Source organism: Neovison vison, chromosome 12 (genome assembly GCF_020171115.1).
Source record: "Neovison vison isolate M4711 chromosome 12, ASM_NN_V1, whole genome shotgun sequence".
NCBI classification, from domain to species: Eukaryota; Metazoa; Chordata; class Mammalia; order Carnivora; family Mustelidae; genus Neogale; species Neogale vison.
The window spans coordinates 19,681,703-19,706,839 of record NC_058102.1 but is presented as its reverse complement, the minus strand read 5'-3'; the positions used below and the strand labels follow the sequence as shown (position 1 = coordinate 19,706,839).

The window sequence follows — 25,137 nt, the reverse complement described above, 5'->3', positions numbered from 1 at the left end:
TCAGCAGGGAGCCTGCTTCCCCTTCTCTCTCTGCCTGCCTACTTGTGAGCTCTCTCTGTGTCAAGTAAATACATAAAAATATTTAAATCCATCCATCCATCCATACATACATACATAATAAATAATGTTTGATCCTCACATAAAATATGTAAGACTTACCTGTTCAGCAAAAAATGAGAATATAGTAAACATAATCAATGTTGCCAGCACACAGTGAGTCCAAAACTTCAGTTTGTCTCGATATGTTCTCCTGTTCAGAGAAAGAAGAAAGCAAATATGTAGTTCTGTGCATAGTCCCACTATATCAGAATTAATTATATACTAGTTTAGCCTAAAGTTGTGAAACACAAAAACATTGTCTGGAGACAATTTGAAAATGTTAATACAATGTATATTTCCACATTAGATCAGATTTTTCATTACATCAGAGTAAATATTATATTTGAATTATAAAAGTTACCCAGGCAGAGGATAGGACTTCAAAAGAAAATTACTTTTAGCATTTAAACAAAAGTACACTTTCATTCCTATCCATTTCTTCACAGTCACTTAATCAACACGTTCTGTGGATATAGACAGATAAACAAGAAGTTCTTGCTCTAAACTGTAAGCGTGGGGAGTCACTGACATGCAGATGATTAGCCATCACACAAAATGGAACAAAAAAATGTACTATCAAAAGCAAAGTCTTGTGGAAAAACAGAGAAATGAGGAAAGCACTTCAGATCCGGTAATATTTCATTTAAGCCTTGCAGCGGGGTGGGGGACCTTAAATGAAAGCATTTAACGGAGTAAGGCAGTGAGCATCATAGAGGAGCAGGCTGAGTCCTGTAGAAATGAGTGAAGTCTAGCCTAGGGACATCAGGAAGAGAGCTAAAGCCATGGCAAGGCAGGTGGGCATAAACTGCAGGTATTCTGGAAAAATATGCAATGGGTTTGGACATAATACTCTAGTGGGAAAGTGAATGAAATGGCAGGTATGGGTGTATGTGTGACAACTGGAATAAAAATGGTGGCCATCTGAAGGATGCATGTCAGGTGACCAGAGGTGACCAGGCAGCCAGTTGTGTTAGTCTGGGTATGAAAACAAAATGAAGACAAGTGAGAGAAAGAAAACAAGCAACAGAAGAGATAATCTAAGAGTAGAATCAACTGGACTTGAAGACAGGTTATTGGGATTAGAGGCAGTAGAGAAGTTTCCTCATCTGTACTGTGGAAGTAATAATTTATTATGAAGACTAAACATTTGCTTAACATAAGGCTTAGAAGATATTCTAATAGCCATCAATGCAGCCTCTGTGCTGAGCTCCAGATTCTCTTTTACAGCTTATCTTGTGTAGATGTCTCTACTTCAAGTCCCATATTGATAATAGTACCTCCAATTTTCTCCTAATTTCCTATGTCTCATAACAGGATCACAACTAGTGCAGTTAGTTCTAATGTCTATGGTGTCATTCAGAATCGATATGTAATTTAAAGAGATAAGAAGCCAGAAGCTCTAATACAGTTAAGCTGTCCCAGCAACCAGAGAACCTGATAACAGCTGGAGGTTCCCTCAGCCATTCATCCACTGAGCATGTATTATGTGCTAGAAAGGCACTGTGCACTCAGAGAAGAGTAAGACACCATCTCTGCCCATGAAGAGAGCTTATAGTCAATCAGGAGGGGCAAACGCACCAAAAAGACTACTGTACAGTGTAGAAAGGAAGGAGAACAGGAAGAAAGCCTACTGGGAAACCAGAGAAAGGTGACAGGGGACTCAACCACAATGTCATGAAAGGAAAGAGAAAAAGTGAAGTTTCTAGAAGGCAAGGTGGTAGTGGAGGCCCAGCAGTAAAAAAAAGACACAGATGCTGAACAGGATGAAGAAAATGAAGCCCCCCAGTTCAGAGAATTCCACCTGATTCATCCTTATTTGTGTAACACAGAAATCAAAGTCCTCTCAAATTATTCTTAAGCCCACTCCTTTCTTATTCACTTGGGCCCTTGAAGATAAATGTAGTCACAAACTGGATTTGGGGAATTAACACTTGAAACCATCCAAAGATCTTTTTCCTCTGAGCTAAATAAAAGAAAGTAAAAATGAGAAACCATTCCTAGAAGGTAAGACCCACAATTTAGTAGTAACTTCTCCTTTTGAAAATAAAAATACACAGCTATTAGCAATATACATGTTAATGGGCTCAATTATCCAACTCCAATACACCAAAGAATTCTAGTTGCCAAGGCTGCTAATTTCCTCCCTACAATCTCTCCCAATTCTGTCTTCTGCTTTCTCTCTATTCCCTGAGCTGTGGTCCTTGGTTCACACCCTGTTTCAGAGTTCCTGAAATGCTTAACACTTGTCTCCCTGCTTTCAGTTTCCAGATAACACTGCCTCACTAGTTACCTTTCCAAATCATGTGGATTTGGATTGTGATCATCCAAGTCTGATCACTACAAACATCTAATAAAATTTCTCTTGGGAAACCCCATTTTCTAAAGAAAAAAGTCAATTCATATAGAGCCCTTCACAATCTCTCCTTTTGCTCTCCAGAAACCCTCTTTTACACTCCTGTGCCTTGTACATGCCATTTCTTCTACCAGGAATGTCTTTTCTACTTGGGAAAGTCCTTTTCATAATTCAAGTGCCTTCCCCTAAGAGAACTGGCTGCTCCCTCGTTCATACTCCAGTAGCACTGAACCCTGTCAGAGCACAACTGTGTGCCTGCAGCCTGTCTCCCTGCAGGGACTGAGGGCCTCAAAACCGGGTACCTACTCCTTTCATCTATGTATTCCCAGAACCTGGCATGGGGTAAACAGTAGTAAAATAAGACATGAAGGAAAGCAGCTTTGGATTACAGTGGAACATATGGAAGGCTGGGTGGGAATCAGGCGGGATTTACCACTTATCAGCTACTTCACCTTGAGCAAATCATGCGGCTTCTATTACCATGTTCTCCTGCCATATAGCAGATTCTCAAGAAACAAGGTAGCTATTCTGATGGCAATGAATGATGCTCAGCAGAGGTGCTTGGCCAGTAAGCTCAATAAAATCTTTTAAGTGTATTTTTACAAAGTAATTATAGATCAAATAGTACATTAAAGGAATTTCATCACTTATCAACACACACACACACACACACACACACACGTGAACATGAGACCTTACCACTCCTGCAGCTCATGCATATGAAGGAAACGGTTTCGATACTCCCTTGGCAGCTCAAACTGGGATGGTATGGGGAACATGGATTCATAGAAGTCCCTGAGAACAGCTTTCACTGTCTGGGCATCTTTATGATTATGGTCTATGTTGTCATTCAGGCAAACAAACTTCCTAGAAAAATAGAGATTCAGGGTTATTGGCTATCATGAGAATGAGCCTGATACAATAAAACAAGAAATGTAGATTCCAAATATATTTTAAATGGACTCATGTTCCAAGCTGTTATATGTGCTGATACGATTCTCTGGGGGAGGAATGTTCTATAGAGTTTTTCTTTGGATTTTCCTCATCTGTAAAATGAAGAGAACTAGGGAAGATAATCTTAAAAGTGCTTCTAGTTGTTGGAATAAGTTAATTTAATGATTTCTGTTTAACATGGCCCCAATTAAGTGTTTAATAAATACAGTTTACTGATTAGAGCATTTTGTTGGCAGCCAGAGAAGAAACTGGTGAACACCTAAAACCAAGTTCTATTATGGTTATATTACTAAGAATAGTGATATAGATAATTAATAAAAAGATAGTGCCTTACAGCTCTAGATTCTATGAGTTTGATGACTTTTCTTAATATGTCTCCAACTAAGGTACTAGAGTTCTGGCACCTTACTGTCATGCTTCCCCCTCCTGTTTCAAGTTCCCTTCAAGGCAAACTCACTAAACTGAGGGCCCATTAAAACAGCAGGCAGGGATAACACCACTTTTGAAGTAAATTTTACTAAAATTTAAAATTACTAAAATTTAAAAGAGACCAAAAAAACACACAAAAAACCCTCACCAAACTTAAATCTAATAAAGCCCTCAGATCCAACTACCAATTTATAAGAAAAAGTGGGAACATGAGATACAATCAAAGTAGTCCAAAATACAGAGATTTCTTCATATACACATACAAAATTGTATGTTTAAAAAAGAGAGATTGAGGAAAAACTGACAGACTTAAGTGCAATGAATTTACTTGATACCACTTCAAACCAATAAAAAACATAAATGCTTAGAAAAGACAACTAGGGAAATATGTATATTGACCAGATGGCTATCATATTAAGGAATAAAATAATGAAATGGCGGTTATTTTGAAAGAGCTGTTATAGAGAAATATATTTTAAATATCTAGAGATAAAATGAAACAATGTCTGAGGTTTACATACAAATAATCAGAAAGTGGTAGTAAAGGACTGGATGTGTGTAGATGAGAGAAGAACAACTTCTAACAATCACTTCTTATTGAAGATGAGTGGTGGGTAAAAATTCATTATCCTATCTACTCTCTTGGGGACTGTTTCAAATTAAAGGATACTAAAGAGATATCAACCAAATTCAATGCATAAGCCTTGACTAGATCCTGCATTTAAAAAAAAAATAGCTATACAGGGCATTTGGATGCAACTAGGGAAATATGAATATGGATTATCTATTAGATGGTATTACTTAGTGTTATCAGATTGTGTGTTAGTTTTGTGTTAACTGTCTTTAGTATAAAGGAGAATGATTTTGTTTTAGAAGATACGTACTAGAATAATTACTGGTGAAATGTATGGATGCCTGAAACTAAATTTCAAATGGTTCAGCAAACAGCAACAACAAAATAAAAACAAAACCTGTTTTGTGTATGTGCGTGTGTGTGTATAGACAGATCAAGTAAGTATAATAAAACGCTGACATTTTTAAATCTGGGTTAAATATTTATGGGATTTATTGTAGTATTTTTTTCCATTTTCCTTTATCTCCAAAATTTTTCATTAACGTTGGGAGAAATTAAAGAAGTATATGCATGAGACAAAGGGTATGTGTGGACAACAACTAAATTAGACCCTGCTGGGGACGCCAGGATGGCTCAGTTGGTTAAGCAGCTGCCTTTGGTTCAGGTCATGATCCTGGTGTCGTGGGATCGAGTCCCACATCGGGCTCCTTGCTCGGCAGGGAGCCTGCTTCTCCCTCTGACTCTGCCTGTGCTCGCTTGCGCTCTCTCTCTCTCTCTTATCTGACAAATAAATAAATAAAATCTTTAAAAAAAAATAAAAATAAAAAAATAAATTAGACCCTGCTGGGTGCCTAGTAAACATCATCCCCTTTCTTCTAAAAGGAGTTTGCATTTTGCTCAGTATTTCTCTCCCCATGAGCTGACTCAAGCCAACTCCATCCCAGAGACAGCTCCTGTGTATGTGAATCCTTTTCACAGTGACTGATATTAGAATGGGGGTCTGGGGCATCTGGATGACTCAGTTGGTTAAGTGTCTGATTCTTGATTTCTGCTCAGGTCATGATCTCAGGGTCATGGGATGGAGCCCCTCATAGGGTTGGGGGAAGGGTCCGTGCTCAGTGGGGAGTATACTTGTCCCTCTGTGCACCCCTACCCCCAACGTGCACTCTCTCTGCTCTCTCAAATAAATCAAATCTTAAAAAAAAAAAAAATGAATGAATGAATGAATGAATGAATGGGGAGACAGCATACCCTACATACAAAGGGGCAATCCCTTTGTCTCAGAGCACAGCTCCATCTGCAGAGACATCTAGAATTGCTGTAGCTCCCCTATCTCCAGCCTGAAGATGAAGCCAACAAAAGCAGGAGGGCAACAGAGAGGAACAGGCCTGAGGGAAAAGCAAAGCCTGGATTCTGCCTAGTCCAGACTCCTCGTTAATGGGGGCAAACCTGTCCTTAAAACTTCACTCAGTAAGAACACTGGTTTTCCATTCCTGACTTAAAAATGAGCACCTAAAAAAGTAAAACAAGAGTTAAAAATAAGATCTGTTCAAGATCACAAGGGCCTGGCAGGTACTAAGCCTGGCTTACCACGTGTCCTTTTAGTAAATCCCTGTCCGTAAGCCTGGCTTACCACGTGTCCTTTTAGTAAATCCCTGTCCGTAAGCCTGGCTTACCACGTGTTCTTTTAGTAAATCCCTGTCCGTTTAAGTACCATAAAGGTCTATGAATTCTCTTACCCCAAAACTTTCAAATGGGCACAAAGACATAAAAGTATAAGGTACAACTGAAAACTACAAATTCTCACATGGTATTCTTACATATAACAAAATGACTGGGAGGGCATATCAACAAAATGGGGGAAGCAAAAAGCAAAGACTGAAATTGTGTTTTTTTTTTTTTTAAAGATATTTTAAAAAATGAAAGCAGGGCATTCCAGTCAGAGGGAATAGCATGTACAGAGAGCTACAAGCTGAGTGATTATTAATCATAATGGTTGGGACGGCTGAGTGGCTCAGTCAGTTAAGCTTCTGCCTTCAGCTCAGGCCATGATCCCAGAGTCCTGGGATCGAGTTCTACATTGAGCTCCTTGCTTGGCTCCCTCTGCCTGCTCTGCATTCCATCTGCTCCAAACAAAATAAGCCACTTCCTTCTCTTGAGTCACCTTTTATCATGTATATTTGCATAATTAAAGATCATTTTTAGGGGTGTCTGTGTGGCTCAGTTGGTTAAGTGTCAGCTTATGTCATGATCCTGGGGCCCTGAGCTCCCCATAGGGCCCTGGCCCCACATAGGGCTCCATTCTCAGCAGGGAGTCTGCTTCTCCCTCTGCCTCTCCCCTCCCCCACTGGCTTGTGCATACACGCTCTCTCCTCAAAAAAAATTTTTTTTTAAAAGGGTTATGGACATTGGGGAGGGTATGTGCTCCGGTAAGTGCTGTGAAATGTGTAAGCCTGATGATTCACAGACCTGTAACCCTGGGGCAAATAATATATTATATGTTAATAAAAAATTTTAAAAAAGAAAAAGATCATTTTTTAAAATTATGGGAATTCTCTGTATTTTCTGCTCAATTTTGCCATGAACCTAAAAGTTCTCAAAAAAATAAAGTTACCAGTTAAGAAAAAAGTACCTGGGGTTTTTTCTTATATCATCCAACTGGCCAACCACATGAGAAACATTGGTACGGATCATTTTAAAAGCAATTTCTTCTTCTCCCATGATTTCAAACCTAATTATCAAAACATATTTTAAAGAGTATAAATATTTACATGGAAATAAAAACAGAATTTAAATAAGAAAAGTATTTTATAAAACTTTAACAGTCAATATCCTGAGAATGACTTCCTCTTTCGGTATTACTAAACAAAACCACCTCATATAAATTTTAAAAGAAGGCTTAGGAGATAAACTATTGTAAAATTATGAAAATGCCAGACTCCTACAATTATTCTTAAACTAAATAGAGAAAATGTATGTACAACTTACCTGTATTTGTTTTTGTCCTTATATGCTTTGTGGATTTTATCAGTTACTGGTTTACAGTTGGTTACTAGACTCTTAGTGACTGGTGGCTAGAGAAAATACAAACAATGCATCAGGCCAAGACCTGGGTGGGACAGGTGAAGCACTAACCTCAGGGCAAAATTTAAGGAGGGACCAAAGACTTCGTAATCAAGACAAATACTTTAATGCAGTATTTGACAAAGTCAAATCGGCATGGAATAGCCTGCAGACTAATTGCCTGTTTTTGTAAATAAATTTTTACTTTAATCACACATTGCTATACACTGTTAAAATAGTCTTGTAAGTTACTGGCAGAATAAATTTCTAACACAAATTGCAATGAACTGGTCTATGTCATACTCATAAGCTAACTTGTCATTCTTAACCTAATTGGGAAATACTTTATCCTAGGTATAATCACAGTTAATTACAGTAATGAAGCCAACACCTTGCTAAGAGTTCATTCGAGTAATGCTAACAAATGATGTTAGTATTCATGCTCCAAGTAGTTTATTTGTATGAACCTCAAGCCTAACTTATTAACATTAGCAAGCAGCCTTTACTTAATTCTTAAAAGGGTATTTGCTGATTCTAAATCTCATGCCAGAAAGCTAGTATAAATCACCTTCCTTAGGGAGGAACACATTTCTGCAAGTTCTGTGTAAATGCAGGGGCCTGGTAATTGTAAAGTCTCACTAGGAACACAAAGTTTATAAGAGAAAGCTAGAAAAGGGGAGGAGAAAAGACAGTCAAGGACAGAAATGAAAGTACAGGTGGGGGAACAGAAGTCTTGAGTGAGAGTGAACACCAGCAAAACTCTCTGAAGTATTCTCATTGGCTATCCTCTGCTGTCCTTAATGAACAGATGTCTGATTATAGAATATTAGCAACTAATCTCAATATTAGCTTAACATCCACTAGATAGGAGAAAGAAAAGATATAAATGATTCCAGATTATCTGAACTTTTGCTGTCTACCAAAGAGATTAGAGTCTACTTCATGTGTTTGAAATGCTATACAAAACCGGTACAGATAATACTTGATAAGGATATACTTCCTTGTTACACAAAGGAACTCGTGCCACTTACCAAATTGGGATCATAGTATGCTTCCTGAGTTGGTGGAACACTGTTTAGCAGAGTGATATTAACAGGGAGCATTTTCGAGCAATTTATTAGCATGTGTTCCAGACCTGTTAAATCCTAATAAAGCAAAATAAAAGGATAAGCCTTATATGTACAAGTAATAACTGTGGTTTTAAAAATAAAAATTATGTGAAAGTCTCCAAAATTTCTTGAAATGCTATCTTCAAGGGGAGTTTGATTACATGACTCCTAAAATAAAAACATCCCAAAAAGAACAGAATGAGATAATGCAAACACAAATATTTCATCTTCATCTCAAAGTAGAACATACTGGCTTATGAGGCACTTTTTAGTCAGGGGGAGCCCCCGATGGGAGGTCCTGCAGTCAGATTCATCTTGGGACTCTCCACTAACAAGTCGTCTACTCCTCGGACTACAAGATGCCGTGACCAAGGGGACTGTGCAACAACCCAAGCCTGGCTGAGACACAGCTCCAGTGGGCCACACCTGAAGCTCCTGAAAGAACCTGTCACGAGAATCTTATATGCAGGGATGGTCTGGCTCTTCTCCACATAATATCAGAACACCCACTTCAGGCCTGAAAATGTACTCTCATAAAATATGAACCTCAAATTTGGCTTTAATTCTGGCACTAAAAATGGACTAGTTGTGAATACCTCTGTTAAATATTAAGAATTACTCTTACTTGCACTACAACAAAATATGTGAAAGAAAAGAGAAGGTTCAGGAGAGAAAAATAAACAAAACACACCTGCAAACTTAAAGGCAGGTCATGAATTCTGGTAGCCAGTGTTCGGATTTCTCTGTCAGATAAGACACCAGACTGGTCTGTATCAACTTCATCAAAAACCTGAGATATATTCAGTGGCTGAACAGCACTCATGAGATAGTAAAAATATGAAAAGGCAAACTGCATATCCTCCGAATGGCGCACTTTGTGAAATGACGTCTTGTCAAATTCTTCAGGGAACCTGTCCAAACATAACATACAGTGAGCTGAGCTCTGGATACTTGAAGTATGTATAGACATTAATCTGTATTCAAATATATTCCAACATTTGTGGAGTTAGAATCTTCTTTCCCATTTCTTTCGCTGATACCTTCAACATACCAGCTGTCACGTGTTAAGAGCCATACATCAAGCACCGCCAAGACGTCCATTGTAAGCAGACTTAACTCTGAGCACATGCAAGCAACTCACACAATAAGCAAGACTTACATATCTTGAAGTTCTTGCATAACGATTCGGTCAATCATGTGAGGCATGTGTGCAGGGACTTTCCGAGATGTGAATCCAAACTTGCTGTTTAGAATTTTATTTACGTATCGAAGGGAATCTGCAAATGTGTCTTTCAACTGCCTTCCAGTGTGTTTGCTATCAGTGTAGTATGCCAGTTGTGTCTTCAATGACTCTTCTTCCTGAAAAGAGAATTCCATGTAACATAGCATTATGTTTACTGCACAGGTGTACTTTGTCAACAAGAGATAAGTAGTATTTTATATACCTAGCCAGGAACTGTGATAAATAAATGAGAACCAACAGATCACTTTAAGGATCCTAAGAGTAGGACTAAACTCGATTTCAGTGAAAGTATTACCAGCACTGGTCTATGAACAAGTTGGGCGAAGGAGATCTATTTATAGGGTATTTTTCAAGGACTAGTCACCAAGCATGAAATTTCAGAGCCAATTCAGTGCAGTATTTAAAAAATTTATTTGAAAGGAAGTTTGACAGGGGCGTCTGGGTGGTTAGTTGATTGAACATCTGACTCTTGATCTTGGCCCAGGTCTTGATCTCAGGTTGTTAAGTTCAGGCCTCACATTGAAGCCTACTTTAAAAATAAAAATTAATTAACTAACTGATCTATTTAATAGCACTTTCAGTATCAAGTTATTTCTACTGGTGACATCTAAGCAGTAAGCACTTGAGTTCTGAACAGAAGGACCAAAAAAAGAACTGTTTCACCATATAACAGTGTTAATATTACAAAATACAAAGATGGAACCCTGTCAAAATCAAAATCAGGAAAAGGCAAAACTAATGGGCAAAGAATATTAAGAGAATATATGAATACACTTTACGAAGATGGAATATTTTTGCTTCTCAATCTGGTGAAAAGATATAGATTGATACTGTTGTTGGTTAGCCTGTGGAGAAACTAGCACTTTTGTATACTGTGGCAGTATGAAGTGGTATGGCATTCTAGAAGGACACAGTAAAAAAAAAAAAAAAAATTACCTTGAACCTAGCAATTCCACCTACATAAGTAGAAACTTCCTCAAAAATAAGCTATGCGGACAAGAATATCTACTGCAACACTACTTGTAATTGCAAAACAAACAGCTCTTAAAAGCACAGCGACCCTAGCATGGGTTTGCTCCCATGCTGCTAGATCAAGAGGCAACCACAGAGCAGTACGTGTAGCGCTAGTTCACCTGCTGCAAAACACATATTAATATAGTTTGTATATTTGCATATCTATATAAAAATACTGGAAAAATACCCACCAAACTATTCCTAGTGATTATTTCAAGTAAGAAAATAAAGAAAGAAAGGAGGAAGATCTTTCCCTTTTTAACTGTATATTTTTTGGATTGCTTGCAATTTTTGCCACTAGTCTATAATATTTTTTAATTTAAAGTAAGTAATGAAAGGGATATTATCACAGGTAAGAACTTTGCAGTCCTTCACTCAATTAGTAAATGACTACTGTATCAGGGATAAGATATTCTCCAAAGACAGTGAGGTAAGTTCCCCTCTTCAGCCTCTTTTTTCCCAGCCTGACACCTACTCATGGCTGTGCTCTGTTCATGATCCAGCCTCGACCACAGACAGGATTTTTCTTGGTCTGTCAATTCCTACATAGTTGACAGGAACTATCCTCACAGATAGTTCAGGAGGATAGCTCCTTATGGATGCCTTCTCTAATACCTCTAGGCAAAGTAAGAAATTTTCCTTTTGGACTCCTTGCCCAACCTCAGGAGACATCTATCACGTCGCTACAATTATTTACCCACAAATCTGTCCTCCTAGCTGTGTTCTAACTGTCTTGCATTCCCCTGCAGTGAACACAGTGACAGCACTTGGCAGATAGACAGATGACAGGATGGCACCATGGAGACCATGGTACAGGAGAGTGAGCACTTGAACCCTGAGGCTTGGCTCACACTGGAAGCTAAATAATTTATCTGCACCCTGGGTTTTTTTTTTTAATCAGTAAAATTGGAAAAATAATCAGATCTGACTCACACAGCATATGCAGAAGGATTTTTTGAAATCACAACATGTCAAGTGAAGATACCATCCCTGTTTTACTACTTACTCAGGGCATGCCCCCGGCTTACTCCCTTACTCATTCACATTAGCTTAAGCTGTTTCCTTAACTGTGACATGAGGATCAGACTAGTAGATAACCTTATGAGGTATTTTTATTGTTAGGGGTGTTGGGGCAATAAAAGCATGTAAGAAAAAGCATTTAGTTCAGTGACTGGCACAGGAAGTCCTGAATAAACAGTACCTATTATTATATAATTACCCCTTACAAGGTTATTTATTTTTCTGATCATGGGAAAGACGAAAGCTGGCTATAACTTACGTCAAGAAGATCCTGGAAATACTTTTTTTTCTCCCATGGCAAAAAGCCCAGGTAACTGTCTGTATAATGCTGCAGTTTTCTTCCAGGTAGTACTTCATTAACATCTATGTAGTTGTTTGCATTTTCCTCCATTCTGTTTTTCTCTTGTTCTTTCCCTGTGATTTTCTTTTCTCTTGTAATCTGCTTTTCCAGTGGAACAATCCGAGATGAGAGTTTTTCTGTTGACACACTTCCACCCCTTAATTTTTGGATCAGAATTTCAGATTTAAATTTTTCTTCAATTTCTAAGTCCGGGGGTGGATTCTGACTCTGGTAGTGACCATTCACTTTCATGGTCACTGCTGAAAAAGTCGACCTCTGTAATCTTTCAGATGTTCCTAAGCTTTTCGGCAAGATGCTTTTGTGAACCTGTTTTTCCAGTGGGGCCTCTACACTGTCATTTCTTTCATCTGTTATTAAAGCTTGATTTATTTTTAATTCAGCACCTGGTGAGTTCCTCAGAAATGATCTCAGCAATGCTGACTTGGACAGGTTGTATCCTTTCACAGTGATGTCTCCACGTTCTAGCTGCAAATCCAAGTTACTGAGACTCAATTGAGCCTCTTTGGGAAGGAGTGAAATATTTACCAAGGGAATTTCCACCTCCACCTGGAATCTTCCTGTTGTGTTAACATCATGTCTTTTGAACTTTGGAAAGCGTTTCTCTTCAGGAATATCCTCAAACAGTATTTCCGCCTCTGGAAGAAGTGTTGTGGGGCTAACCAAATTTTGGTAAGACTTCTGGGTCGTAGAATTCACTTTGGGTTCCTCTCTTGTGTCAACCTCTACTGTTATCTGGATTTTGAACTCTTCATCATTTGTATTTTGAAATGTGAGATTAAAATGTATTGTGGTCGCATTCATTCCACTGTGCATTATGAGGTGGATGGTTTTCCACTTATTGGCAATAGAAGCATGTCGAATTATTGGGTTGTCACTATAGGCACCTTCGATTCCTCTTTTGGCTATTTCTGCAAAGCTGAAATAAGGCAGGCATTCACCTTTTGGAATAACATAGTGAGTCTGGTTTGGGAGAAGAGTTACTTTATACAATTCATGAAAATGATCTAGAGGAAAAAACACAAACATGACTTTAAAAATGAGGCATTTCCACCTCCTTTTCCTTTAATTCTTAGGGTTTGGATTTTCACTTTCTAAGAATGACCTAACATTGACTTCGGAATAATCAAACATTTTAACACAAGAGCTGTTGGTATGGGGCTCATTTTATTATCTGAAGCAATCACTATTATCAACATGGAATGCTAACAGAATGAGTCTAACTGACTGAAGAGATAGGGTAAATTCCACTGATCAACTCTCATCTTTGTATCCATTTGAAAAAATACAACCTTCTGCCAAAATGACCTCCAGGGAAAAGCTATCAAGATTCAGAGTTCAAACCATTCTTACTTGGTGTATTACTGGTCTCTTTCTATTGTTTCTAAATCAAACCTTTGCCTATATTTTCAATGAAGGTGCATCTGCGTCGTACAAAACAAGTCAGACTGGAGCAATAACAGGCAAAGATGCAGCTCTAGTTCTACTGTTTTTTAAAGATCTGTGTCCTCGGGGCGCCTAGGTGGCTCAATGGGTTAAGGCTTCTGCCTTTGGCTCAGGTTGTGGTCTCGGGGTCCTGGGATCGAGCCCCGCATCGGGCTCCCTGCTCGGCAGGGAGCCTGCTTTCCCCCTCTCTCTCTGTCTGCCTCTGCCTACTTGTGATCTCTGTCTGTCAAATAAATAAATAAATAAATCTTAAAGAAAAAAAAAGATCTGTGTCCTCTCTTTTCACTTACACCTGGTCTGGATGCAATGATGGGCAATGGATTCATGAGAATAATTACTTTAAGTAACAACAATACACACCTCCCTTTACTTATCAAGGATTTTGATCCCCTTACTCTAAGTATCTTTTTACGTGATTAAATATACCTTGCCCACAGTCGCCAGCATCAAACCCACAGGACAAGACATTGCAAGCTTGGTCACAGAACTTATCAGCAAGCCAGGAATTCGCACATCCTTGATTACAGTAAGAGACACTATTTAGTCCTCCGCCAAACTGCCAGGGCTGTCCAATTCCAATACTGCCGGTACCCCCACCTCCTGCAGCATAGCGACTCCCACCATTGTTACCTGTAGGGGGAGGAGGAAGACAGAATCTTGCTGTGCTTATTATATTGGAAAAGGGCTGTTCCTTCTTTCTCAGTAGTGCTATCAAGGTTGATGCCTGCATATCAGTCAGAAAAGGTTCACCCCATTCTTTAGCAGAAACTTTCATGTATCTTAAGAAGAAAACAAACTGAAAAGGGAAAAATCACTTGACAGGGGACTGGGCACGGGATGACCAGGCCTTGGCACTTAGAGCTGTGCAACCTTGAAGTACAAACTGGCCTACAGGGGCATGTGGAGGTGTATGTGGAGGAGCAGAGAAACAGGAGGAGATTATTCTGAAGACGGACCGTCAGAACTGCCAAAACGTGTCTAATATGGGGTGCCAGCCTCATCATCGAACCTTAATGTTCTATTAGGGGCTGAAGTCTCTGGACTGCACGGATCTTCTTGGCATGTCCGTGTTCTCTCACTGAGGCTGCTTACGTTTTTCAAAAGTGCATCAGACAGAACACAACTTAAAGCTTTGTTTCTTCTAATACTTCGCACTTTTTCAAATCTGTTTCTGTATATGGAATATAGGGATGATAATATCTGTATCTGTGCACGTACTGTCTCCTTCTTAAGTGACTGATAAATTCAAGTGGATAAAGGAAAATGCATTATAAACTTAAATGCTTGATAAACTGAAAGGCAATCAATAAATGTAAAAACATGCTATTATAAACAAATACAGATATAACCATGTAAGAGAGAGGAGATGGTGAAGAGATCACTGACAGAAAGCTGCTGCTGAAAGCCACCAGCCTTGAGCTCCTAGGAACCAGGTAGAGTGATTCTTGCTCTTGAGATTACATAGTTAAAGATATTCCTGATTTTTAAATTTCACATAATAAAAGGCATTTTTCAAGTGCAGGCCAGCCTGGGAATATGCCCTCAACAATGGAGAATATGAAAAAACTGAGCCACCGGGAATGTTAGTCATTACATCCACAATCTATGGATTACTCTATGTATTGTTTTAACACAGGAAGAATGTTTAACTCACTGTACCTATTCAGTGATGATATGAATGAAAAAAAGTCGGTAAACATGAATAAATTACATGTGAGCACATCATTACCAGAGCAGTCACCACCGTCCCAGTCACAGGCTGAATTATTGCAAGCCTTGTCACAATAGCCGTCTTTAATCCAGGAACCCGGGCAGCCCTCAGCACAATTTGGCACAGGCCATGTCAAATAAACCTATGACAGAGCCAAAAAGAAAATAATATAGACACTTTTTAATTTCAAATTAGGATTCCTTTTTTAAAAAAAAAGGAAAGAAACCGAGCCTCCAGTAAAGGTTCCGATTCTCCCTGGGCCGGCCACCCGCATCCCCATAGTGTATTTTCCACTGTTTGCTACAGCAGTTTACAGAGTCCTGCTACGTCAATGACTCTTACTGAGCACATCTGCTCTTTTTCATGACTCAAAGAAAGCAGACAAGGACTCAACTCATGGATTGGTTTATAATCTATCTTGAAATTAAAAAAAAAAAGCAACACATCAGACTTAAAGATAAGTACAAATGCATGCCAAAGCAGGTAGAAAGTATATCACACATTCACTGCTTTTCTGTGACAACTGTCATTAATTCCTAAATGTATTTTTAATTCCTAAATGTAATTCTTCAATGTGTTTACCCATGATCTTGTCAGATGAACTCTCAATACCCTTATCTCCGTGCATAGGTCCTGCAATAAATGATGTTAGCGCAGTGTTCTAAGTTGTGAACTCGCCTTTTAAAGTGAGTGACATGGTATGTGGTAACCTTTTAAAGTAAATTAATTAAAAAAATACACCCCATGCCTCTGCATGCTCCACCTATTTGGAATGCCTTTCTTCATCTAGTTAACTCTTATTTGTTCTTCAAAGTTCACTCAATTCAGATGGAAATCTAGCCCTGTCTGGTTTCAAACTCCTGGGCAGCCATGCCTTCCCACTGAGGGCACACCTGCCAACATCTAAATCACTGATCCTAGTTACTGATTTTGTCTGTCTCTCCTGCCAAGCCACAGCTCACCCTGTCAGCCCTACAAACACAGAGGAGGCAACTGAACAGGGACGGAGAGAATGAGCACACTGGGGTGGCATAAACAGCAAGAAGAAAAGTAGTTTTGTGCAATTAGCATTTCCAGTTGCAGGATTCTGTAACTTTCAAGTTTATGGTGGTAATTCTCCAACTTTTCACTGAATCCTAACAGGGCCACAGGGGTATTCCTAGTTTCCCCAGTATGCAGACAGGAAACACAAGTAATCATTGCCCAGGACCATCCTCAATTATTGGCCCCTCTGTCTGTGCTCATAACGACTTCTCAATCATACCTCTCAACGTCAAGGGAGACTGCTGCCCTACATGAAATTACACCCATGTCCGTAAGCAGAAAATTGAACTCACTTTTTATCTTGGCCATTTTGCTGATGTTCTAATGATGATTTGGTATTTCATAGTGGTTTTGCTTTCTCTGCTATTGCTGTAGTAGAAAATACAGGAGGTGCGTTCTGGGTGTCTGACAATGTAGGGAAGCAAAAAACTACTAAGGAACATTTTTTGTCTTCCCAAATTGTTAACTCTCCTGCGTTTAGCACTCAAAAATGCTTATTTGACCCAAACTGTATATAGAGTAGTATGTATACTGTTTTCCTGATCTGTTTATAACTTCTAAATGACTTCTGAGCTAGGCATCCTTTCCTCTCAGGCACTCACCTTCTGGCCTTTGGAGTGGCTATAAAAATCATCTGGCCAAACATCCTTCCCAAACATGACATCATCGTTCAGATAAATAAACTTCTGGGACAGCCCTTCAATGCGATGAATGTGACTTTCAATAGCAGGTGAACTAAAGGTAGGCAAGTGGCTCAAGTTTCTGAAAACATCCTTTAAGCAAACAACAACAAAGGCAAGAGAAAAAGAGGGTGGATGAGAATTATTTCATTTTGTTTTCATTTTTGGAAGGAAGGAAGGGAGAGGAGTAGAACAGTCAAAGGGGATGGAGGTGGGGAGGATGAGGGAAAAGGGAATAAAATTAGGGATAGGTGAAGGACGGAAAAGGAAACCACAGCCTTGTGATGACATGGAAAGTCATGGACCTGGTGTGTGACTATTGTCACTCGAGGATTATCAAGGTTCAGCCAAGATGGAATCTGTCCATTGGTGACAATGAAAATATTCCGAACCCACGGAGCATGCCTCTCGATGGATCGCAGTGAATATCTCAGTTCTTCATTATCTTCAAAACGGCTGGCAGAAACATCTTCATCCTGCTTAGACTGAAAAGAACATTTCACATGTGAAAATGTAAAATACCGCTAAAGTCACACCTTTCCTCCTGGTTGTCCCCTCTGCCCGATCTGCTCTCAGGGTGCTCTGGCAGACTTCTAAAGACTGAGTCCTACAAAAAATCAAAACACTCAGCATATTTAAAACAACAAAAATACCCAACACTTCTTTTTACTTTTTTAAAGAGAAGGTTCTTGGATCTGATTCTAGGTCACTTCAGTTAATATTAATCAATGGCAATGACTAGAAAATTAGAAAAGTTCCAATCAACTCAACTCTCTGTAAGTCCTCTTCCTCCTTCAAATATAATGACTTATAAATCCATAAATCTAAACCCTTGATTAGGGTTTAGAAAGAATCTCTGCTTCCCTTACCTGGCTAATTGCACTCAGGTCCCATAATAAATATGCAGGACTTATAGTCAGTTCTTTTCCATCAATGGTCATGTTCTTCTTAGTCTGCTTATTCAGTTCTTGGAACTCCTTTGGGTTATTCAGTTTTAGAAGTGCTACACTGGCTTCTGAATATAACTGTAACTGTAAAATAACAAAAGGTTACATGCAGAAAAACTGAGCCTCAAAAAAGAGACACCTCTTTTTTGATTTTTAATCTTTAAATGTATATAACACGTATAATGCATACTTAAATCTATATTATGTATGTTTAAAGTTTAATTCTAGCTCTCTATATAGATTATGAACTAGTAAGCTTATGATCACCAAAAGAAGATGTAAACAGGCCAGACACACTTCCCAAATGAGTGGAAGAACCCAGGTAATGTAAAACAGAGGGAGTGGTGGAGTTCTGGCACATGGGACATTTCAGGCCGAACCCAAAAGCCGCAGCCAATAATCAATATTAACAAGTGCAGTGCGATCTCCTAAAAGGCCAGAATCCCCATGTGTTCTATGAAATCTCCCCATTTTCAATGCTGGCTCAACTGTTTTCAATTGTCCTGCTTTCAAACAAAACACAACTGGTCACCAGCTGTGACCTCTGTTCTAGAATTATCACCAGTCTGCTTATACTGGAGGAAACCCTGCGATGTAACATTGCTGGGCTTGGTAGAAACAAGCCTGCAAGCACAGTCTCCAAACTTTTGTGAGTCATGTCTAAGAGGAATGTCTCTGACAGGGATGCTTGAACAATCTCCATAGGAAAAGCACCTTCTGGGGCAGAGCTTTCAAAGAAGTAATCAGTCTAAGATGACTACAAACATCATGTTTTATTTACAAATGGGCTTTCTACCACTACCAGATCTGTTTCATGTTCTAACTCTGTATCATTCAATTTCCTATGAAAAGAGGCTTTCATAGCTTAAAAAGATGGGGGTGAGAACTCCTTCTGCTGAACTGACTCTCCTAACAGGGCCAGTTTCTTAATTAATTAGTTAATTAATTAATTGCAGAGCAAATGCAAATTATTATGAGCTCATCCTGAGCTCTCGTATATGCTACCTGACTAAATTTAGCTCATCTTTCCAAGTTTCCTGAGTTTATGATGTCAAAAATGAGAAGTTCAAGTTCAAATTTCATTTATATTTTTCCCCTTATCACAAACTGCATGTGGGTGTTTGGGTGCATACATGCGAAGGTGTGTACTGTCTTCCTGACTGATTACTTTCTTTCACCCTGACAGCACCTGGTATATACTGAGCACTCACTGAAGGTCAGCTCTCACTGCTGTTATCCTGCCTCAGTATGTGGGGGGCAGGTGGGAGGCAGGACAAATATTCTTCTATCCGACTACTGAGTCTCACTGCCTGCCCCAGCCTTCCCCTGCTCCATCCTTCCCTCCCACAGTGGCTCCCACAGCACCTCTGAGGGCTCCGTGAAACATAACAATCACTAAATTTTCAATAAATGTAGTACTTCAATACTCAAATTTAAATTTTATTGGGCAGATACCCTTATATTAATATCTTCTATACAAATACTTTGAAATTTCATAGACATTTTCCTGACTAGAGCCATGAAAACTAAAGAGCTTAAGGGAATATTTCTATGTTGAAAAACCTTTTCTGCCACCATAATCAACCAAGTTGTGAGTGGTGAAAAGGGCAGGGAGAAGTATCCTCGCTAGCCACTAGGTGGCACCCTAGTCACGGACATCTGCAGGAAGAGAGGCGGTGTTAAGGAAAAGTGGGTGTAGTAAATACTGAATGCTGGATTAGCTTGGGCAGCTGCTTCCATTCACAGTTTATTACATGGAATTATTAAGTTTATCTAAATTCTTTAAATTATAAGTTTATCAAAGAGAAAAACTACACCCACCCACTGAAGGCCCACAACAGGCAAGATGACTGAGAAGTAAAGGTCTGCTACTTTTAAGCCAGAGATTTCAGGGTATGTGTTACTAGAGCATTATCTAGAATAATGGACCAATACACCTATACATAGTAGCATAAGGTTAGGGAAAAAACCATGCCTCTAATACAAGTGAAAACAAACTCATTCCAGTAACTTGACAACTCAAGAGTTTTCTAAAACTTAAGTCAGTTCCAGAGTTGCTTTAATCTATGGGAAGTGTCTATTTTAGGAATAAAGCCAAAACAAAGGGTACCATACTTTATAAGAGCAGGCGTGTAACACGGTTTCAGGCAAGTCATTAAAAGGGGCATGAATACAGTTATTACAATTATCTGTTACCTTGAATGTGCCCTGAACAGAAGTTTGAGGTAACAAAGTTCAGGTAGGACAATATGCTGCTCCCACCCCACCAGCACTGTCCTTCCTGCCAAAGTAAACACCCTGGTCAGCCTTCAAGGATCCGTGCAGCCTCTTTCTCTATGGGACCCTCCCCCGTGTCTCTGATCTACACAGACTTTACCTGCCTCTACATGCCAACTCTGGAGGTCTGTACTACTCTCCTTGCTAACTCATCTATCTTACTTTGCTACTGGAATACTTGACATGCACACATACTGCCTCCAAAACGTGATTCGAAGTGCAAAGCCATGTGGTAATCATTAGGGGTACACAGGTGAACAAGTAATATCCATCCTGTGTTGCTCGTACCCAGGCAGGGCCTCCAGGGCAGAACTGAGCACTGGGTGGAGGCCACAGGCCTAGGCCAAGGCCTCCTGAAGAACCGTGGGAGGGCAAGACAGTCTACCCCATTCAGGTCCTAAAGTCCAGTGTCTAATAACCCCTTCCTCCCACATGCCACAAAGCACCTCTAACAACACACCCCAAACTGAGCTCTCAGTTTCCTTCCCAAAAAATCTGCTTCTCCTACTGAGGCTAGGAATGTGGTTAAAGCCATCAATTCCATCTTCACTACTAATATCCACTTCCCCTTTCATTTTTCCTTCCCTCTCCCCAACAGCTAATAAGTCACAGGGTCATGCTGAGTGTTTCTCGCAGATGTTTTTAGAACCATTCTCTTTACTGGCACCACTTCCAGGACAGTTGCTGAACCTGAACATCTTGCTGGGCTATGGCTGCAGTGGCTAAACTGGTTTTCTGCCCAGGCTCATCTTGCTTAATCTCTAACACCATACCTTCACCTACTATGTTCCTTAGAAACAGATCAAGGGCTCCTCCTAAGGATGCCCCCTGCCTCCAGGATAAAGTTAGGCTCCTTATCAGATCTTTCCCAATCTGCCCTCAATCTCTCTTCCCAATCTCAGCACCAGGAAAATCCCTGTCCGGTGGCTGTCTTCCAAAAATAGCTGCCTTGGTTTTCTGGAAACCACTGACTTGCAAACCTCCAGCCCTTTGCTCAGGCTGTTCCCTCTTGCAGGAATGGTCTTTCCCACCCCCTCCTCTGCTGGGAGAATGGCTGCTGTGTCCAGGGCCCAGCTAAAATGTCTTGTATTCTACAAAGCCTTCCCTGCACCAGTACACCTAAAACCCAGGTATGCTTACACTTCGTATAAACATTTACTTGGAAGAGACCGTGCCCCAAAATTATTTAAATGCTTTATTCACTCAGTGATCCTTAACACAGTCCCCGGCACAAAGCAGACATTTACTAAAAGCTCATACTCTAAATGGACTGGGAATCCAGTGACAGGAAACTTCTTTCTCAAGGTATTCATAATAAAACCAGGAAGAGGAACCTACAGAAAGTCAGTCACTTGAAGAATTAGTTTTAAATGCTGATCCATTCCCCTTCTATTCTTCCCCTTTCTCATTTTCTCTCTAATCTCCCCAAACCAGAATTTCTAATCCCTGAAGTTCATTGCAGGTGTTAGCATCATGAAAATGACCTGCAATGAATGTTACGGCTAATTAGCTTGACCCTCTGAGGAGGTGCTAGCCTCCACAAAGACAAATAAATCTCTGGACAGTGAATGAACAGTACAAGGGGGTATATCACTGTGCGCAGAGCCTGGTGGTAGTCCTCATCCAAATCAAGTTATTACCCCACCCTACCTCTACCTGCACACACCACACTCCATACCACCCAAAAACAGTTTGCTGAAGGATCAACAACTACTTGGACTGGCATTCTTTGGCAGCACGCACCTGTGTGTGTGTCAGCAATCAAACACTGGGGAGCAGCTGCGGCAGGCAAAGAAAAGTCAAACTTGACTGGGGAATAGAGAGATACGTCATGAACCTTCTTTCCTTTAAAAACATATTACAGGGCACCTGGGTGACTTAGTTGGTTAAGCAACTGCCTTTGGCTCAGGGCATGATCCTGGAGTTCCGGGATTGAGTCCCACGTTGGGCTCCCTGCTCAGCGGGAGGTCTGCTTCTCCCTCTGACCCTCCCCCTTCTCATGCTCTCTCTCTCTCTCTCTCATTCTCTCTCTCAAATAAATAAATAAATAAATAAATAAATAAAAATTTAAAAAAAACCCATATTACAGTTGCAATCATATGAACAGATTCAAGAATATCATTCTTGGGATGCCTGGGTGGCTCAGTTGGTTAAGCAGCTGCCTTCAGCTGGGGTGATGAACCCAGGGTCCTGCATCAGGCTCACTGCTCAGTGGAGGGGCCGGCTTCTCCCTCTGCCTGCTGCTCCCCCTGCTTGTGCATTCTCTGACAAGTTAAAGGGAACGTTGTGGATGGGGCAGGGCATTAAAAAACATGGTCAAGACAGGAACTAAGTAAGAACTCTCCAAACACTGCCCTCCATTACCACTGCCTTGCCATCTCCATCCTTTCACCTCCAAATTGTTAAATGACACCAATAGAAGGAAGTTAAGAGTCAGGAACCTGATCAATGTGGCAAAATTTAAAGAATGTTTCCTTGTTCTTTAATGAAGAAAACCAGACCCTAAAAAATTCTGAGCCCAGACCTTTATGCCTTCTGTTCTAGAAGAAAAGTATTCACGTTTTACAATCTGCAATGCTTCTGACAGAACTACAGGTATCTTGACATAAGGTCAGAAGGAAAGAACACCATACAATAAGGGCAAGTGGGTCTAAAAACAATAAATGTTAAGGAAAAGGCATGTCTCAGGGGCAGCCTCCAAAGTCAACTCTAACTAATGGCATCAAAGTGTGAAGAGTTAATAGGTATAAATCCCCGAATACATTAGTGGCTTGATTAGCTATTTATGAATAAAGGTTTCACATTATCAACCATTCCAAATATCTGAAGCATACTCCCTTTATGAGTGAAGGCTCTTAATAAATGCACAGGTTGCATTGTTAAACAAATGAATCATGTTTCTGTCTGAGAAACCAGCAAACCAAGACTCTTAAATTTTTGCCCAAATAAAAAGTAAAGAGTAAGGATCTTCTGTAAAGAAAGAGCCATCTTCATGACAATCCTGTGGCAGAAGAGACCCTCTGTGCATATGACTGTCAGCTCTACTATAACGAAATGGACCACAAGAGTCATGCATTAAATGAAATGTGCTATACTCATTGCTCTGTTTCCTATGCTCTTACCAGTTTTATTTTAGAAGAAAGATTTTCTGGCAATTTTGTTTTTAGTTGATTTGTTTCCTTGAATGTCAGTGGAAATCCACTCAGAAAAGCCAAATCTTGCATTAGCACTAACCCAGGGACTTCTTTATCTGTGGTCTAAAATAAGAGGGGGAAAACACAACTCACTTTCCACATCATAAGGCTGGTGAAAACTTATAGCCTCAAAATCAGAATATTAAGATTACTTAAATCAGCATTCATTAATACTTGTAAGCCAGGCTCAGAGAAAAAGTATACATTAATTAGCCTCTCAAGGTAAAACAGCTTTACTACTTATACTTTATTCTAGTCTACTGCATAAATACAGTTAATTTAAAATAACATACCAAATAGCCCCTCCAAACTGTATGTCTGCTGTTTCCTTTAAATATTCCACTCTGGGCATCTTCAACTACAATAAAGAATACAATAAGCAAGCATGTTTTTAATGAATACTTAACTGTGATACCTGCCAAAAACACTACAAAATATTTTGAGAGCTGTTATAGCAGTAAAATACATGGTCTCAAAAACAGGTAGTCGGGGGAGACAAATTCAACCCATCCAACAAAAGGGGAATGATGTAATACCAGTGCACAATTAAATGTTAAATTCTGCGGTACTGAAGAGGAAGTTCATACAGGCAGCAGAAACATGTAAATGACAGAATCACAGATGTCAGAGCAAACATATTTAAAAAAAACAAAACAAACAAACAAAAAAAACAACCTGGATAGAATAAAACATTTGGGAGTGGTGAGTACAAGAAGGGTAACCAGAAGGGGGCTCTTGACAGCTAGGCCAAAGGCAGCTAGATTAACAGCAGGGAGCAATTTTAAATTCTAGGGTTCCCCAATGGTCACAGGGAATTCCTAATATTCATCTGGTAAGGCTGAATAGAGCAGATTAAGTTAAGGATGGAGAAAGCCAATGACACAGCCCAAGTGGGAGAGAGTTCTAAAATGAGAGGGACAAACAAAATCAGCAACTTGATCCTGACATATGGAGATCCCAGATCTTAGAAAACAATAGAGAGGTCAGAGGGCTATAATCTGCAAATGGGCATAGAAAGCAGGGTCTAGCCTGGCAAGATGGCTGTCAGTTCTGGGCAAGAGTCTCAGATGTATTGTAAAAAACAAAATTGGTGAGCAATAAAAAAATGAAAGCTTTTGCAGTATACTGTTAATCTTTAAGGGAAGCACTGAGCATTAAGAGTAGGAGTTCATTATTTATCAGATATGCACCTCCCTGGCTCCCCTCAACCCTCACTGACATGGGAGGTTCTGCACTGGTTGATCAGAGCATTCTAATAGATGTGGTGTAGCTATCTGTAAATAATCTCAGCAAAGGTAACTAATGACATCTCATGTCATCTTTACGGATATAACAGAGACTTAGCCTAGATCTCAAGTTTGGTGGAGTATAAACCAATTCTGACTAAAGAATGAAATCATAAAACTACTGTCAACGTAAAGAGAGGATTTAGAGGTCTGCCATAGGTTCTGTCTTGTTCAATGATCCATCAAAGTTTTAGAAGACACAGAAAACATGCTTGAAGAATGTGTGGATTTACACGAAGCAGACAGAGAAGTAATTATTCTGAATAACGTACTAGGAATTCCCCAAAGTTCTTACTATTTGGAGCAACAAGTCAAACCTAGCAAAATGAAACCTCC

At 39.7% G+C, this 25,137-nt stretch overlaps 1 protein-coding gene across 2 annotated transcripts in view; it reads right to left on the bottom strand.

Annotated features, from left to right (window-relative positions):
- The window catches only part of GNPTAB (N-acetylglucosamine-1-phosphate transferase subunits alpha and beta), a 77,822-nt gene that overhangs the window by 8,329 nt on the left and 44,356 nt on the right, over positions 1-25,137 (bottom strand). For both annotated transcript variants that reach the window (XM_044228877.1, XM_044228879.1), the window contains exons 6-20: positions 23,809-23,873; positions 23,444-23,578; positions 17,967-18,128; positions 17,403-17,582; positions 17,020-17,190; positions 15,392-15,515; positions 14,089-14,292; positions 12,118-13,223; positions 9,741-9,940; positions 9,273-9,492; positions 8,504-8,617; positions 7,398-7,483; positions 7,042-7,140; positions 3,152-3,319; positions 160-250 (exon numbers count right to left, since the gene is read on the bottom strand). In XM_044228877.1, the coding sequence (XP_044084812.1) occupies positions 160-250; positions 3,152-3,319; positions 7,042-7,140; positions 7,398-7,483; positions 8,504-8,617; positions 9,273-9,492; positions 9,741-9,940; positions 12,118-13,223; positions 14,089-14,292; positions 15,392-15,515; positions 17,020-17,190; positions 17,403-17,582; positions 17,967-18,128; positions 23,444-23,578; positions 23,809-23,873 (3,125 nt within the window). The remainder of the gene's footprint in view (positions 1-159; positions 251-3,151; positions 3,320-7,041; positions 7,141-7,397; positions 7,484-8,503; positions 8,618-9,272; positions 9,493-9,740; positions 9,941-12,117; positions 13,224-14,088; positions 14,293-15,391; positions 15,516-17,019; positions 17,191-17,402; positions 17,583-17,966; positions 18,129-23,443; positions 23,579-23,808; positions 23,874-25,137) is intronic.